This window comes from Mustela lutreola, chromosome 11 (assembly GCF_030435805.1).
Source record: "Mustela lutreola isolate mMusLut2 chromosome 11, mMusLut2.pri, whole genome shotgun sequence".
Lineage (NCBI taxonomy): Eukaryota > Metazoa > Chordata > Mammalia > Carnivora > Mustelidae > Mustela > Mustela lutreola.
In genome coordinates, this window is record NC_081300.1 from 62,982,106 (window position 1) to 63,000,691 (window position 18,586).

General features: G+C 42.8%; 1 protein-coding gene across 5 annotated transcripts in view; it reads left to right on the top strand.

The window, feature by feature from the left end:
* LOC131811859 (protein HIRA) overlaps positions 1-17,271 on the top strand; it is an 85,357-nt gene extending 68,086 nt beyond the window's left edge. For 4 of the 5 annotated variants that reach the window (XM_059140819.1, XM_059140822.1, XM_059140820.1 and 1 more), the window contains 3 exons: positions 73-195; positions 688-851; positions 16,384-17,271. In XM_059140819.1, coding sequence (XP_058996802.1) covers positions 73-195; positions 688-851; positions 16,384-16,838 — 742 coding nt within the window. In that variant the 3' untranslated portion in view covers positions 16,839-17,271. Of the gene's footprint in view, positions 1-72; positions 196-687; positions 852-2,882; positions 2,972-16,383 lie in introns of all 5 variants that reach the window. The other variant, XM_059140821.1, reaches the window with a different exon arrangement.
* Positions 17,272-18,586: the final 1,315 nt, after the last annotated feature.

Consider the following 18,586-nt stretch of genomic DNA (forward strand, 5'->3'; position numbering starts at 1 on the left):
TGGCCTCACCCCCAGCCTTTCTGGTGGACCTCCAGGTTTTTCTGACCTCTGCTCCTGCTGTTGCCTCCCCAGGAACCTGGTTTCTGACAAGCAGGACTCCCTGGCCCAGTGTGCGGACTTCAGGAGCAGCCTGCCTCCCCAGGATGCCATGCTATGCTCCGGACCTTTAGCCATAGTCCAGGGCCGTGCCTCCACGTAGGTGACTCAAGTGTGGGGGAGGTGGCTGGGTCATGCAAGCACAGTCCCACCCAGGCCTGCTCTCTGACTGCCCAGCCCTCTGCCTAACTGCTGCTTAGCACAAGTCGGCTCAAGGTGCCAAGGGTTGTGGGCCCACGTTGGGTAATATCTCAGGGTGCTAGGTCACAAGCCCTGTCACTTCAGGGCATAGATGGCGGTCTGAGGTGCTCTGAGTCATGGACACCGTGATGGGCAGTATTTGGGGTGGGGAGAAATGAGCTGCTGACCTGTCACCTCAGGCCTAGATATAGAAAGGACAGGTGGGATACACCTGGGGTGCTAGAGTGACCAGGAGGCCTGTCGCGGGACATGGGGACAGGTTAGCCAGCATGGTGTCGGACACCTGCCCCTTTACTGGCTCCTCACTGGGGCCCAGGGGCTCGAGGTAGCAGCCTCCTGACCCATGCAGTACCCACTGCCTCATGATGCTTGCTCTGCCGGTCTCTGCAGTTCAGGAAGACAGGCAGCCCGGCTCTTCTCCGTGCCTCATGTAGTGCAGCAGGAGACCACCCTGGCCTATCTGGAGAATCAGGTTGCGGCGGCACTCACCCTGCAGTCCAGCCATGAGTACCGCCATTGGCTCCTCCTCTACGCTCGGTACCTTGTGAATGAAGGTGAGGTTTCTTGCGGCCCTTCCATCTTCCTGGGACTGACTCAATTTCTGTCCCAACACGACCCTCCTGAAAGCCTGTGAATCAAGGCAAAGATGGCCCTCGCCCCATCTCTTAGCCTGAGCTATAATCAAGGCAGCTCAGCAGGCATCCAGCATTAGAGGCTCTGAGGCTCTGAATCAGGTAGGCCCTGAGGGCCAGAAGGTTTGAAGGTAGGAGGGGGTGGGGGCACAGGATGCTCAGATAGACATTCTCCAAAGGAGCAGATGAGATGCTCACACTCCTGCCCTCCCTCACACCCTGCATCCTCAGTGGTCAGCCGGTCACACCAGGGAAGGGCATCTTCTGGCAGCATCCAGTGAGCCTGTATTTCTCTTCCCCCAAGCCCCTCCTGGCCTGGAAGGGCCAGCCCATCCAGTGCCTTCCCATGGCCTTCCAGCCCAGCTTTCCCTGCCAGCACTTCCCTTCCCCAGTATCTTCCCCACCACCTCCTTTTGCCCATTTTGGCCAACAGAAAGCTAGGTTTGTTGAAAGAGGTGGCCATCCTGCTTTCAGGGCGACCTCCAATAAATAGCCTTTCATCTGTTTGCTAGGCATGTGTGGTGTTTTTCTTACCAGTCTTCCTCTTCCCTGAGCTTGGCCTCCAGGGTTGTGGCTTGGGAACCAGCCCTCCCAAAGCTCCCTGTGTTACCGCACAGCTCCAGGCCTGGTCACAGAGCAAGCAGCCTTCCCCACAGCCTTTCCTGGCCTTCCTGCTTTGCTTTTGACGACACCCTCCCTATTTTGTTTAAAATTTAGAGTACAGAAAAAGAGAAAAACATGCCAAACCCCTAAAAATGTTATTCCCAGAACTCAGACATGCCACATTGCCCCTGATGACATGTATATATACACCTCTGGTGACAACAGCCATGGCCGACCAACTCGAAGTCCCTTGCCCCTCTCCAGCAGACTCCGTACAGGAGTTTAATTTTTCTCTTCCTGCCCAGTCTGTGTGTTTGCCCAGCCTGTGTGGTCACTGACTCTTCTGAATAATCAGTCTTCCCAAACCCATACCTTTGCTGGGATGCTCCTGTCCCATCTGGGCTTCATACCCCATTCCACTGGGGAGACTGCTCCCCTGGCCTCTCTAATTTTCTTCATCCTGGGGACTGATCAGGACTCATCCTGATGCCCTGTACAAGGTCGCTGCCTCCTCGAGGGCCTGCACCAGTTGTGGGATCACTTCTACCACTTGCTTCTCTTTGTCCATCTTCCACACGTCTGTTCCTCCGTCCATACACAAGTCACCTCCACTCTATCTCTTGCTTCCTTGACCATAAAAAGACTCAAATTGTAAAGGAAGACCCCTCTCACTTCTAAAATTCCTCAGATTCCAGCATCACCCTCTTACTCTCTACCCTCATCTTGGGGTGATTTCATCATTCCCTGTGGCTTCAGCTGCCGCCAGTGCTGACAGGCCCCCACATTCTGCCACCAGCACTTCTGGCACTCCACATACCTGTGCCATAACCCATGAGTTGACAGGCCCGTGACTGTTTCTCCTGTCTTCTCCACTCTGTCACCACCTCCTCAGCCTAAATTCATACCCTTGCCATCTCCTGCAGGCTGCCTCCTGACCCTGCTGATCTCCTCTCACTACAACATGTCTTCTCTGAAGCAAATCTAACTAGCCCACTCCCCTCCTTCCACAATTCCTGCATTTTCCCATCACCTTGGGGAGTTTTTCCCAGAGCTGGCCACATTTATTTTTCCCATGGGCCCAGCACACAGAGGGGCTGCTCTTTATGCTGTCAAGGGAGTGGGTTCCTGAGTGAGAGTCTGTCATTATGAATCTCAGTGCCCCAAACTGAGAGACATGCAAGAGGCATTTTGCTCTAAGCAGGCAATAAAATAAACATTTGTTCAATCTGGTTTGCTATACACAACAACTTAGCATATTCTTGATTTTTTTGTTTCTTTTTGTAATGTGTTCCTATTTCTGTTTTGTTGTTTTGTTTTGTTTTGTTTTGTTTTGTTTTTTTCCGTAATTAGGGTTTGAATACCGGCTCCGAGAAATATGCAAGGACTTACTGGGTCCGGTTCACTACTCCACTGGAAGCCAGTGGGAGTCAACGGTAGTGGTAGGTGCTGCTTTCGTTCTTGCCACAAGAATTCTGTCTTGAAAAGTGAAAGTGGAGATGAAAAATAAGCCAAAGTGCTTTGGAATTCTTCCCCATTAGTCTTCTTGAGCACACTGCCACAGGCCCCAGGATCAGTGGGAGGGTGAAATGCCAGCACTGCACTGCCAGGCAGCAGCTGGGCCCTCAGCATCAGGGGCCTAGAGAGTGCTCAGCCTGAGGAGAGTTGCCTGCTGGGGTTATGGGTTTGTTCGGTAGAGAAGATGAAAGATCCTTCCCTGCCTTCGTGGAGCTCCCAGTCTAATAGGAAGGCAGACAAAAGCAAGGAAGCAATTCAGTCAACAAGATAGTTTTAGACTGTGGATTATACTATGCCCAGAAATAAGCAGAGCAATCAGACAAGGGGGCCTGGGAACGCATGGCCAGGGAAGACATGAGAGGGAGGGGTCTTTTAGGATGAAACCCAGGGATGAAAATGTACCAGCTCTACCAGGACCTGGGAGTCTCCTGGTAGAGGTGATAGTGAATGCAAACCTGGCTGCAGCATAGTAGGCAAAGGACAGGGTGGTAGGAGATGAGGTAAGACAGAGGAGCAGGAAAGAAGATCACTGAGATCTTGTGAGGAGCTGGAGCTTTGGAGGAGCTGGTGGCAAGAGATCGATTAGCAGGGGTGGTAATGCGAACTGACATAGGAGAGCAGTCAGAACTTGTTTTTGTAGTGGTCCAGGCAATAGACAAAGGTGACTTGGATCAGTGTGAGGGCCATGGAGAGGGGAAAGGAGACAGATTGAAGTTGTATTTTAGAGGCAGACCCAACAAGACTTAGTGGGTGGATGGGTAGAATAGATTAAGAGACAGAGAATAATGAACATGCATATAGTCACCTCCAAATTTTTTGGCTTGCACGTGTGCCTGCTAGTGCCTTGAAAGGACCAGGTTGGTGAGGGATTGGGGGTTGTGGATATAAGTTAGCTCCCCTGCTTCATGCAGTCACTGAGCAAATACTGATGGAGCACCTGCTCTGGCTCGGCACGGGACAGTGAGCAGTGAACAAAGCTAACGGCCCCCACCTTCCTAGGTCTCCATTCTTGTGCAGAGAGGCAGATTCTAAACAGCTGAGCAAGTACATGTATTGTGTTGGGTGGGGGTAGGTGCTGAGAACAAACATCAAGTGGCCAGGGGCATACTGGCAGGATGCTATTTTATAATGAGTAATCAAGGAAGTCTTAACTAATTGAGCAGAGACCAGAAAAGGTGAAGGGCAAAGCCCCACAAATGTTTGGGGGAAGAACATACAGGCAGCGGGAACAGCAAGTCTAAAGGCCCAAGGTGGAAGGGCCTGCCGTGTGGAAGGAATAGCCAAGCAGAATGGCAGTGGGAGGGTGAAATGGGTTGCAGTCAGAAAGGCTGGAGGGTCAGACCTCACAGGCTCTACAGGCCTTGGTGTGTGAATGGCCTGTGTGTTTTATTTGATTTTTATTTTGTAGCAGTAGATCTTAATTTGGTTGGTTACTAGAATCCTAACTTCAAAGTCCAGTTCCCCTTCCTTACATCTTTGAGGGTGTGGCACCACAGACTTTTAACATCCACTGTTGTTGCTAAAATCTCTGCTGCAAATCTGATTTCCATTGCTGTGTAAGTTCTTTTGGCTCCATCTCTTGTTTTGAAGTTCCACAAACCTGAAAGTCTGTTTCTTTCATTCATTCTGTGGATCTGCCTTGGTTCTCTTCCTCAGTGATATCTTCCCTTCCATTTTCCACATCTTCAGAGAGATGTAATGCCCTCTCTTTTTAAAATCTGCTGTATCATTTTTTATGGTTGCAGTTCTCCCCCCATATTTTCAATTTAGTCTTTTATCTGCTTGAGCATAGTAACCTTAGTTGTTTTAAAGTTGTATATCTGATAGTTCTACTATTGGGAGCCCTCTTGGATCTGTTTCAATTGCCTATAAATGTCTCTGCCGGGTCTCATTTATATTATCTTGTTTCCTTACGTGCCTGATCATTTCTATCTGCTGGACATGTTTGAAAAATTATTTGTAGAAATGGTTTGAGGCCTCAGGTGATGTTATCTTCTTTTACAGAGTGCTTTTATTTGTTGTTGCCAGTTCTTGAGGCACCAGCAGCACTGCAGACTCCCCTCAGCCCAGTTCTGGGATTGAGGTTTTCCGGGCTGTCTCATGATTCAAAGCCAGACACTCATTTGTGTAGGGGCGGATTTACTTCTGGTTTACCTTTATTCTGGGTTACATCCCTTTGGGGTGTCAGCACAAAGAGGAATGACTTAACAGGAATCCCCACTTTTCATTTTGGCCCCTGCTTTTGTCTCCCTAGGCCCTCAAGTCTGACAGAAGCTCGCTCAGCCTCTTTCTCATCAATAAACATTCCCAAGGCAAAGGCATCCCTCTCTGAATTTCTACCTTCCCCGCATCCCAGCTCAACCCTAGGTCATTAGCACATTAGCTCCCTGAGGTCCATTTCTATTTGTGTACCTCCGTGTACCTCAAGATACTTGTGTAGGTATTTGTGTACCTCAATAGGAAGGGTGGTTCCAAATTACCAGTAATTCCCTACCACACGTCAGCTCTGGGGGACCCTGACAGTATGTCTTCTTGAGTGGGAGATAGGTCAGCATGTGCCTGACCAACCTCTTCCCTGGCCAGGTTGTAGAGCCTCATTCTGTGATTTAGCTGCCACTCTGGGAGCATTAGCCCAAGACGTGAGCTGGAGCTCTACATAACAGCTTTCTGTCTCAGACTGAAGGCAGGGGTACTAGGCCAATAAGGTGCCGATGGAAGGAGGCACAGACAGGCCACCATTTATTAGCCATGTGCTCTTTTCTCCCTCTCCTTCCTGCCACTTATTCTTACCAGCTCTGAGCAGGACACCTTATTGGAGCTTTGCCCAGAAGAGCCTGACACTCCCTTTCCGTCCCATCTGCTTTTCATCTTCTGTAAACTGCCTAACACAGCTAGTCTGCTCATGGTCCCTGGTATCTATGACAAATGCTCTCAGCTGCAGGTAAGTGGTACTCCCAAAAGTGACTGAAATATTGTTGTTGTTTTCTGTCCTCCAAATAAGTCAGTCGGAGGGGGGGGAAACCAGTACCAATAGCATCTACAATTCTTACCAGAAAAAGAAAAGCTAGGGCACTTGGGTGGCTCAGTGGGTTAAGCCTCTGCCTTTGGCTCAGGTCATGGTCTCAGAATCCTGGGATAGAGCCCTGCATTGGGCTCTCTGCTCAGCAGGGAGCCTGCTCCCCCATCTCTCTCTCCCTGCCTCTCTGCCTACTTGTGATCTCTGTCAAATAAATAAATAAATAAAATCTAAAATAAACAAATAAATAAAACCTTTTAAAAAAAAGGAAAAAGAAAAAGAAAAGCTCTCCCAAAAGCTAGTCTGTGCCTCACAGGCAACCAGCAAGTCATTTGAACACCCTCATTGCAAGAGAGTCTGGGGAAGTGACCAGTAAAGCATATGTAGGAGAGGTTTTAGAGCAGGTATGGACACAGCCAACTCTTGATGTCTGCCACATTTCCTCCTGACTTCAGCACTATACTGAATTTATTCCTTTTTTACAAAACCTTTTTTACTATCTCTTTATCTAGATATTAAGGGCAAGTTTGTGGAGTATGAGCACTCTGCTCTCTTGTTGAGTTTCTCCATAAACACTTTAACAGTAAGAATGGATCATTCCAATGTAACTGATCCTCAGAGTTACGGGGAAAAAGGATCAGTAGATGGAAGATGGACTTAAAACCAGCAGTGCTTTAGGGGTGCCTGGGTGGCTCAGTGGGTTAAAGCCTCTGCCTTCAGCTCAGGTCATGATCTCAGGGTCCTGGGATCGAGCCCCGACTCAGGCTCTCTGCTCAGCAGGGAGCCTGCTTCCTCTTCTCTCTCTCTCTGCCTGCCTCTCTGCCTACTTGTGATCTCTGTCTGTCAAATAAATAAATTTTTAAAAAAAAGCCAGCAATGCTTTTAAAAAACAAAAAACAACCAACCAGCAATGCTGACTCAGCAGCCCTCCCAAGAGGCGTATTAGGAAGCATCATTTAGTATATTTAAGAGCCACTTACACTTCCTTTTGTTTTTTTAACTATCTATTGAAATACTTCATTGTTATATTTTTTTTATTGGTTCATAGGAATTCTTCATATATTGGGAAATTACTCTTTGTGATATGAATTACCAGTTTGCTTCAGGAGACCCCAAAGGTCCAGGCTTCTTTCCCTCAAAGATCATGGCTCAGTCTGCACAGGAGGGAGACTGAAAACCAAGGGCTGGCTCACTAAACAGTTATCCTTCAGGCGCCAGAGCTCTTTGCTGGCCATTGTCTTCCCAGCCAGATCCTGGTTTTGGAAGCCTCCCTCTGCCAGTCTTCACGGTAGGACCTGTGACAATGGCCAAAAATGTGGTGATGAGCAATGTCTCCGGCTGCTGCTTTAAACAGTAGAGAGACATACTGAGAGCCCATTTTGGGAGATGGTACTCTGTGGCAGTTGGTTTTTACACCAACCTTCAGGTCGGATCCTCATGCAGCTTTCCTCTGTTGCCAGAGGCAGACAGAGTATTCTGCTTTGTTTCTAACAGTTTACTTCACCCCCTTTGATTTTTTAATTAAATGTTTGAGTTTTATTTTATTTTAAATTTTAGTTTGTGGGCGCCTGGGTGGCTCAGTCATTAAGCATCTTTCCTTCAGCTCAGGTCATGATCCTGGGGTCCTGGGATTAAGCCCCACCTCCCTGATTCTCCCTCTCCCACTCCCCCTGCTTATGTTCCCTTTCTCACTGTGTCTCTCTCTGTCAAATAAATAAATAAAATATTTTTAAATAAATAAATTAATTTAATTTTGGATGGTAATATAGTCACATAGTTCAAAACTAAAAGGTATAATAGTTTTGAAGTAAGTTTGGGGGATTGGTTTTGGTTGTTTTTTGTTTTGGGTGTTTTTCTATTTACATTTATTTTATGCAGAATTTATTCTCAGACCATTAAGTTTTGTTTTGTTTTTTTAAGTTTATTTTTTACTTATTTTCAACATAACAGTATTCATTATTTTTTCACCACACCCAATGCTCCATGCAATCCATGCCCTCTATAATACCCACCACCTGGTACCCCAACCAGACTGTTAAGTTTTTGTCTCCTCATTTTCTTGGGGATATCTTTTTCTTCTTTGCAACCACCTCTTCCGGTTTAGAAACCATCTGCTCTTTTTCAGTAAAGGGTCATCTCTGTGGCAGGGAGAGCTCATGTACAGGTTAATCCAAACATGCCTTCTGTAAGTTCTCACCACATCTCGGGGGGTTTGTTCACCTGGATATCCTCAATCACCAGAGAATCTACATCTAAACCCTTAAGTTCATTGTTATGCAATTTTAAGCATGTGCAGTAAAAATTCAGCACCCTTTTCAGGTCACTGACACTGTGCCCACCCCCAGTGTTTGACCTGAGCACGCCTACCAACTCCACAATTATAGCAACAGAATGGCACACATTGCTTCTATATAATGACATCCTTCAGATATGTGGTGGCTTCTCAGATATGCAAACTTTTGGTGCATTCATAAAGTGAACACAAAGCTTTGAACCTCTTGATTTGCATGATTTTGTAGGGCTTTCTGGGTCAAGTAAATAGTGAACCATTTTCAGAGGTCACCTCAGGCCACTTATGGGAAGAGCAGAAATAAGTTTTGAAGTCAGAAACAGGCCTCCACCTTTCATCTTCTTTTTCAAGATTCTTGTGGCTCTTCAGGATCCCTTGAGATTCCATTTGAATTTTAGGATGAATTATTCTATTTCTGTAGAAAAACACCATTAGGGTTTTGATAGGGAGTACATTAAATCTATAGATTGTTTTTGATGATATTGACATCTTAGGAATATTAAGTCTTCTAATCCATGAACAGGGGCTGTCTTTCCATTTAGTTGTGTCTTCTTTAATTTCTTTCAGGAACATTTTGTAGTTTTCAGTGTACTAGTCTTTCACCTCCTTGGTTAAGTTTTTTTATTCCTAAGTATTTTATTCTTCAGGAGCTATTGTAAACAGAACTGTTTTCTTAGTTTTCTTTTCAGAATGTTTGTTGTTGGTATATAAAAATGTAGCTGATTTTGGTGACCTGATTTCTTATTCTGCAAATTTGCTGAATTCACTTGTTCTACCAAGTTTTTTGTAGAGTCTTTAGGGTTTTCTACATATAAAATGATGTCTACAAACAAAAAAATTTACTTCTTCCTTTCCAATATTGATGCCTTTTATTTTTTTCTTGCCTCTTTGCTCTGGCTAGAACTTCCAGTACTAAGGTGAGTAGAAGTGTGAAAGCTGGCATCCTCACCTTTCTCCTGATCTTAGAGCAAAAGCTTTCAGTTTTTTAAACATTGAGTGTGATGTTTTCATATATGGTCTGTATCATATTGAGGTAGTTGACTTCTATTACTAGTTTGCTGGGTGTTTTTGTAATGAAGAGTGTTGAACTTGATCAAAAAAATTTTTTTGCATCAATTGAAGATTCTTATTAATTCTTCTTTAAATAATTGGTGAAATACACCAGTGAAGCCATTTGGTAAGTCATGGGCTCTTTTTTTTTAGGAAGTTGGTGATTATTGATGCAGTCTCCTTACTAGTTAGAGATCCATTCAGATTTTGTATTTCTTCATGATTCGGTCTTAGTAGGCTATATGTCTCTAGGATTGTGTCCATTTTATCTAAGTTGTCTAATTTGTTGGTGAACAATTACTTATAGTAACCCCATATTTATAATTTTTACTTTTGTGACATCAGTTGTAATGTCCCTGTGTCATTTCTGATTGTCATTCCAGTCTTCGCTCTGTTTTTCTTAGTCCAGCTAGTTATGAGTTTATCAGTTTGGATGATCCTTTCTAGTAGTACATTTTGGTTTCATTTATTTTCTCGATCTTTCTATTCTCCATTTTATTTTCTCTGAAATAATGATTTTCTAGCATCTGTTTGATTTGGGTTTAGCTTGCTTTTATTTTCTAGTTTCAAAGGATGGAAAGCTATGGTATTTATTTGAGGTCTTTCTTTGTAGATTCTTACAGCTATAAATTTCTAACAAGTGCATTTACTGGATCCTATATTTCTTCGTATGTTGTTTTCATTTTCATTTGTCTCAGGATATTCTCTAATTTACCTTGAGATTTCTTCTTGAATCATTGCTTAACAATGTGTTATTTAGGGGTGCCTGGGTGGCTCAGTGGGTTAAGCCTCTGCCTTCGGCTCAGGTCATGATCTCAGGTCCTAGGACGGAGTCCTGCATCAGGTCTTTCTACTCAGCAGGGGGCCTGCTTCTCCCCCCCCCCACCCCCAACCCCTGCCTGCCTTTCTGCCTACTTGTAATCTCTCTCTCTCTCTGTGAAATAAATAAATAAAATCTTTAAAAAAAAAAAAAAAAAGGCAATGTGTTGTTTCATTTCCACATATGTGTGGATTGTCCAGTTTTCCTTTAACTTTTGATTTCTGGTTTCATCCCATTGTGATTGGAAAAGATAGTTTTATGATGTCAGTCTTTTTAAACCTATTGAGATTTGTTTTCTGACCTAACATGTGGTCTCTCCTAGAGAGTGTTTAATGTGCATTTGAGAAAAGTGGATTCTGCTGTTGTTGAGTGGAATGTCCTATATATGTACATAATGTACAATTGTTCTATATTGTTTTTCAGGACTTCTGGTTCCTTATTGATCTTCTTTCTGGTTGTTCTATCCATTATCAAAAATGGGATATTGAAGTCTACTACAATTATTGTAGAATTATTTTTCCTTTCAACTCAATGTTTTCATCATATATTTAGGAGCTCTGATGTTTGGTGCATATGTTTATAATTGTTACATCATCTTTGGTGAATTGACCCTTTTATCATTATACAATGTCCTTCTTTGTCTCTTAACAGTTTTTGAAATAACATCTATTTCGTATGATACAAGTATAGCCAACTCTTCTATGTTTTGGTTACTATTTCCATGGACTCTCTTTTTTATCCTTTATATTCAACCTGTATGTGTTCTCAGCTCTGAAGTGAGTTCCTTGTAGGTAGCATATAGTTTGATTCTGGTTTTTTACCCGTTGTTTTCTTTTCTTTTCTTTTTTAATTGGGGAGTTTAATACATTTACATTTGAAGTAATTATTGCAGGGGTACCTGGTGGCTCAGTCGGTTAAGCATCCAACTCTTGATTTTGGCTCAGGTCATGATCTGAGTTGGGAGACTGAGTCCCATGTCAGGCTCCACACCAAGCATGTAGCCTGCTCAAAATTCTCTTTCTCTCCTTTTCCTTTTGCCTTTCCTCTCCCTCTCTCTAAATAATAATAATAATAATAATAATAATTACTGACAAAAAATAATTACTGACAGATACTTAATATTGCCATTTTGTTATTTATTTTCTGTATGTTTTATAGTTTTTGTTCCTCATTTCCTCCTTTACTATTTTACTTTGCATTTTAGTTGATTTTTTTAGAGACATGTTTTGATTCTCTTCTTTTCCTTTTATGTATGTTCTATAGATATTTTCTTTTTAGTAACTATAGGGATAACAAAAACATTCTGAAGTTATAACAATCTATTTTAAACTAATAACAGTTTAATTTCAATTGTATACAGAAAAATTGCCCACTCCCTTACAGTTCCACTCCCCCCACTTTGTTATTGAAATCACAAATTATATCTTTATATATTCTATAGCCTTTAACATAGACTTATAGTTTCTTATGCTTTTGTCTTTTCAATCTTATAGAATAAAAAAATGGAATTACCAAATAAAATTACAAAATATGGGTTATTTTATTTGTCCTTACTTTTACTTTTACCAGAGAACTTTCTGTTTTATTGTCTAGTATCCTTTCATTTCAACTTGGACTCCGTTTAGCATTTCTTGTAGGGTAGATCTAATAGTAATGAATTCCATCAGTTTTCATTTATCTGGAAATGTGTTTTTCCCTTATTTTTCAAGAGTAGTTTCACTGACTATGGTATTCTCAGATGTTAGTTTTTCTTTTAGCAGCTTAAATATGTCATTCCACTGCCCTGTGGCCTTCAGTGTTTCTGCTGAGAAATATGCTTATTGAGTATGCGTTTTACACAATGAGCCAAGTTTCTGTTTTCTAGATTGTCTCTTTATCTTTGATGTTCCATAGTTCAAGTAAAATCTATCATGGTATGGGTTCCTTTGGGTTTTCCTACATAGAGTATTTGTTGAGCTTGGATTTGTAAATTCATGTTTTTCCGCAACCCTGGGAACTTTTCAGCCATTATTTCTCCAAATAAGCTCTTTTCCCCTTTCTTTTTCTATTATTCTTTTGGGACTTGCATAATGCATATATTGGTCTGCTTGATGGTGTCCTATAAGTCCCTCTTAGACTATTTTCATTTTTCTTCATTTTCAAGTTCATTGATTCTTTGTCTGTTCATGTCTACTGTTGAACCACTTGACTGAATTTTTCTATTTAGTTACTATGTTTTTAAGTTCTAGAATTTTGGTTTGGATCTTTTTTTATAATTTCTACCTCTTTGTTGATACTCTCATTCTGTTCACATACCATTTTCCTGATATGTCCATCTGTTCATGTTCTCTTTGAGAATATTTAAGGCAATTGTTTTAATGTCTTTGTCACATAAGTTCTAGGCCTATGTTTCTTTAGGGTCAGTTTTCTGGATGTTTATTTTGTGATTTTGAATGGGCCAATACCATATCCAATCATTTCCATGTTTCTCTGTTTTTTTGTATGCCCCATGGTCTTTTGTTGAATATTGGGCATTTGAAAAAATGGCCACCTTTCCCAGTCTTGGCAGACTGGATTCACTACTCAGCCAGTTATGAGGCTCATTTTTAATATATATTTTCTGATATCTTCTTCTTTCCTTCCCTCCCTCTTTCTTTGCCTCCCTCCCTTCCTCCCTTCTTTCCCACCTTAGTTCAGACTCAGGTAATTGGTTGTCATTCTTTTATGTTCTCTAATAGAAGATGTTTTATGTTTGTAAGGATCCTTATAAAGCCCCATTTCTGTGGCATTTCTACAACAGTTTTGCAACAGTTAGTGTTTTTATTACCATTTACTTGTAAATCATTTTTAAATATCAGTTAACTAAGTTAATTAACTTAATCGATTAATCAGTCATGAGTTCTACTCAATTGTATTTTGGTTAAAGAAGATGATTTATATCCGGGGTTGGTAAACTTTTTCTGTCAGGGAAGAGAGTTAATATTTCAGGCTTTGCAAAGCCATACAGTCTGCTGCAACTACTCCACTCTGCTGTTGTAGTGTGATAGACCAACAAATAGGCAGGGGTGGCTACATTTTGATAAAACTATTTACAAAAATAAATAATAGGCTATATTTGGCTGTGCCAGTCTGCTGTGTACATGATACCTGCTATTTTGTGGAGGTTTGCTTTTAGAGCAATTTTTTATATGTCCACATGTGCCAAAGACTGTTTGTTTTCATTTTATACATACCCATTTAGTTATGTTTACTAACTGGTCAGTTCGGATTACCTGAATCTGCAGATTTTTGCCTTTCTATGACCCATCACTAGTTGAGTGTGTATTAAAATCTCCCTGAGGGTAGTTTTGTCCCTTTCTTTTGATTTGCTCTTTCCCCAGTGATGTTTTTGTAACAAAATCTACTTTGGTAATTTAAAAATACTAGCTCTCTTTTCATTCTTTACTAACATATCTTTCTGTCTTTAATTTTTAACCCTTCTTCATCCATGTTTAAACATTCCTTACTAAAATCAGATGGCTGACTTTTTATGTTATCCAGTCTGACAGATTTTTTTTTTTTAAATCACCAAGCTCAAACCATCCATATTCTTTGTTTTCTTGGTTTTCTCAAGGCCAACATAAACTTTAGCCTGAGTTATCCACATTTCTTTTTATATCTCTTGTAGCATTATCTAGATTTATCTCTTCTTACTTTGAGTATTTCCTCTAAAACATTTTCATGGTAGATCTTTATTGTAGCAAGCCTTTTGAGGTCTTAAAAGCCTAAGAATATTATTTTAATATTTTTTATTATACTCTATTGTTTGAATAACTGGGTAAAAAGGTTTAGGTTGTGGGCGCCTGGGTGGCTCAGTGGGTTAAGCCGCTGCCTTCGGCTCAGGTCATGATCTCAGGGTCCTGGGATCGAGTCCCGCATCGGGCTCTTTGCTCAGCAGGGAGCCTGCTTCCCTTCCTCTCTCTCTACCTGCCTCTCCGTCTACTTGTGATTTCTCTCTGTCAAATAAATAAATAAAATCTTAAAAAAAAAAAAAAAAAAGGTTTAGGTTGTGAGGGTTTTTTCTAATATATTAAAAATATTACTTCATTGTGTACCTTGGTCTCTCCTTTTTTGTAGGAGATATGATCCTGTTTTTTTAGAAACTTTCAGAATTTTTCTATCTTTGATACTCTCAAATTCTATATATTTCATTCTACATGTCTAGATATCTGTTTTTCCATATCTTACTTTTTTTTCCCTAGTTCTTTTATTTTTCTTTTTAAGATTTATTTATTAATTTATTTACAGACAGAGATCACAAATAGGCAGAGAGGCAGGCCCGGCGGGGGCGGGGAGCAGGCTCCCCGCTGAGCAGAGAGCCCAATATGGGGCTCACTCCCAGGACCCTGAGATCATGACCTGAGCCAAAGTCAGAGGCTTTAACCCACTGAGCCACCCAGGCGCCCCTTTTTTCCTAGTTCTATGAAAAATGTTGTTGGTATTTTGGTAAGTAGATTGCATTAAGTCTGTAGATTGCTTGGGTGATACAGATACTTTCACGATATTGGCTGTTCTAACCCATGACCATGGAATAGCTTTCCATTTATTTGTGTCATCTTTAATTTCTTTCATCAGTGTTTTATAGTTTTTGGAGTACAGTTTCACCTCCTTGGTTAGATTTATTCCTAGGTATTTTATTACACTTGGTGCAATTATAAATGGGATTGTTTTCTTAATTTCTCTTCTGCTATTTCATTATTAGTGTAAAGAAATGCAACAGATTTCTGTATACTAACTTTGTATCCTGTTATTTGGCTGAATTCATTTATTCATTTATCTAGTAGTTTTTGGGAGTCCTTTAGGGTTTTCTATATAGTATGGTATAGTAGTATCATGTCATCTGCAAATAGTGAATGTTACTTACTCCTATTTCTTTTTCTTATCTGACTGCTGTGGCTAGGACTCCCAGTACTGTGTTGAAAAAAAAAGCAGTGAGAGTGGGCACCCCTGTCTTATTCCTGATCTTAGAGGAAAAGCTCTCAGTTTTTCACTGAGTATGATGTTAGCTGTGGGCTTTTCATATATGGCCTTTATTTTGTTTCCATATCTTACATGATCAGCACTCAGGGAGGCTTTCAACTTAAGGCCATTTGACTTTCTTTAATTGCGTGAAATCTACCTGTATTATTTCCTTAAATATTTCCTTCTTTCTTCTTTCTCTCTCTCCTGTGGGACCCATTATATAAGTATTGGGCCCTTCCGTCCTTCTCCATCTGCCTTAACTTATCCTGTATGGCTTCTCCTCTTGCATTTTCCTCTCTGTGTACCTCCCTTCTCAAGCATGGTCTGGTCCTCCATCTGTCTCCACTCTGACTTGGTCTTTAGCAGTGTCCATTCCTCTGCAGATTCTATCCCTTCAACCATTGTGTTTCTCAAACTTAATATCTACACTCGGTTCTTTTCTATAATTCCTTGTCTTTCTGCCATTCTTATTTTAACATCCTGGACCTTCCTTCTCTTCCAGTGGTCAGAGTTATCGTTTGGTGTTTTTTTCTTTGCAGTGGCTAGGCTCCTCAGGGTTCTGTGCATTGGAGACCCCTCCTTGCAGTGCATCTAGCAAAAGAGCCCAGGCAGACCATGGTACCAGTACACCCAGGCATGAAAGAGCCCTGGGCAAGGCCCAAGGGCAGAGGCCCCAGGATTATAAGAGGCCAGCCACTGCCTCCCAGGTGCCTCTTCACCCCTAGACTTGACCTCAGGCCCCCAGAGAGCATTCACATTAGGGAACAACTCCTCCTGGATGGCCATCCACATGCCCTTTTACCCTAATATCCTACTCCCATCCTGTTCTGGAGGCTAAGTTACTATAGCCACTAATCAGTGCAGTTGAAGGCCAGCAGTGACTGTGCGAGCAGACTTAGGGGACACAGAGGAGCAGAACCTACTCTGGTATTCTTTGCTGTAACCTTGCACTGTGTCTCTCCCCTGCTCCCTGCCACTCGTATGCTCCAGCTCAGACTTTTAGCTTGCCTGGAGCTTCCCAGCATGTAGAGAAATTGTTCTCATCCATCCCTGTTTTCTCCAGGAGGTGTCTGGGGGTCAAATGGGCAGACACAGGGTCTCTGCCAGGCCAGGGAAACCTAGCACCATCCAGGTCTCCTCACTGACACTTGCACTCAGTTGTCATTCTTCATGTCCACAGGGTCTGCGGAAGAGGGAGCTGCTGAAGGAGCTGCTGCCAGTCATCGGGCAGAATCTCCGCTTTCAGCGCCTCTTTACCGAGTGTCAGGAGCAGCTCGACATCCTGAGGGACAAGTAGCCTGCCCACACCTTCCCTCGCTGCAGCAAGGGCAAGGCCACCCTCACGCTGCTGATAATGCACAGGGCCCCCTCTCACCTCGTCAGACTACAGAAGGACGAGGAGACACTGGCAGGAGGCGGGCTGTCCTGTGCCAGCACTGGCCCAGCTACCTGGGCGGACTTCCCCTATATCCTGGGCCTGTTGCTCCCTCAGAAGGGGGCAGCTCTGCCCGCCACTCATCCCTCCCTCCAGGACCCCTGTGCGGAGCTGGGGCTGGGGCCCTGCCCTGCTGCCCTGGGGTCAGTGAGGCACTCCCAGGCCTGCCGTTTCCAGCACGGTCCCAAGGTGGACACTAGTCCCTGCCACTGCAGGCATCGTGCTGCTTCAGCTATGACGAATGAGCCATTTGTGAAAGAGAGAACCCTGAAATGTTAGTGTATTATGCAGTCAGTAGACTGACCCGAGACCTATGTAAAAGGAAAGGCTATTCCAACACGGACTATTTTTGTACTAGAATTTGCTAACTTGTAATACGGAATTTTCCTTTTGGCCAATAATCAGGATTTCCCTATAAGTCACTTGGACATTGGTCACTTGTAGGAAATTTAAACTCTAATTATGACAGCTACATTGAAAAATAATTGTACTGAAATTAACTTGTCTATCTTCATTTGGTTTTAATTTTTAAATGTTTGTAAAAAGAGACTGTTTTTTGGGGAATGGGGCAGAGGGGTGGGCGATTTCTTTTGTAAGTGTAAAATAAATGAACACGCATTGGATACCAAATCATCCTGGCTTCCCCTGCCTTTTCCTTCTAACTTCCACCTTCTTCCCCTGTTATTGATCCCTCTCCAGAAATGGGTAGTTATGAAACATCGGAACCGGAAGGAATCTTTGATGTCATTTAATGGCCCCAGCTTCTCCATGCAGAAATTCATTTCCCAGCACAGAGGTCACTTTCTTGACTATGAAGCATCTGAGGCTTCTGCAGCTTGCAGGCCACCTCACATGAGTCTCCTTCCACGCGAGTCATCAAGGTCCTTCTGGCTGTGCTAGGCACCAAGGGCTATAGCTGGCTTTCCAATTTCATGGAAGGAAATCAGTAAATACAGATTTGAGTTTTCTGAAGAATTATCTGAAAGCTATGATTTTCCTAGAAAGTTGTCCAGAAGCTGACGTTCAGGAGAGGAAATAGCTAGAATCACAGAATCTTCAAGCATGGTGAGAATGGAGCACCTTTACTTCTGTGTCATGCATCTCAATGTTGCCTTCCTGCCAGCTGTGTGGGATCCTGAGTCTCGTGGAAGAGGCATGGATTTGGAATTAGTAGAAGACATGGGTGACTCTGGCCACTGATATCCCATCTCTGGATGCTTTCCTACCTTCTTACTGCCTTCTCATTCATATCAAGTAACTGGATGAGACACAGGCATACATGCATGCCTGACAAAGCCAGAGCACAGAGTGCATGTGGGTATGAACACCTCAAAAGCCAGGCTGCAAGTATGAGCTTTTCTTTAAGGAATGAGGAGCCAGGGATGCTATGCAGGTCAGGCAGCTTCCCTGGCAATTCTGTAGCAAGGCATGGAGAACTTTGTGGAGCCACAGGATCACACAACCTTGGGACTGACAGACTTGTCCAGAGTCCAAATCAGCAAAAATCTGGGCCGCCTTTTCAGCTGTCAAATGGAGATGAGGTTAAGAAAACCTGTATGGTTGTAAAGACTAACCAGAATCACACAGGCAAAGTCCTGGAGCTTAACAAATGCCTCCTTGAAGAAAACTAACAATCAGTATTTTTCACTTTATTTGTGGGGGTTTTGTTTGTTTGTTTTTTAAGTTGGCTTCACGCCCAGCTCAGAAACCAATATAGGGCCTGAACTCAAAACCCTTAGATCAGGACCTGAGCCAAGATTAAGAGTCAGATGACCAACAACTGAGCAGCCTGACACTATTATTTGGAGAAGAGAGGAAAATAAGCAGAAAGATGTTAGGGACTTCTACTTCCAGCCAAGATGGACTAACAGGGACCAAATTGACCCTCCTACCTGAACCAACCAAAAAAGCCAGTCAACATACATGAAACAATGATCTCAAGACACTG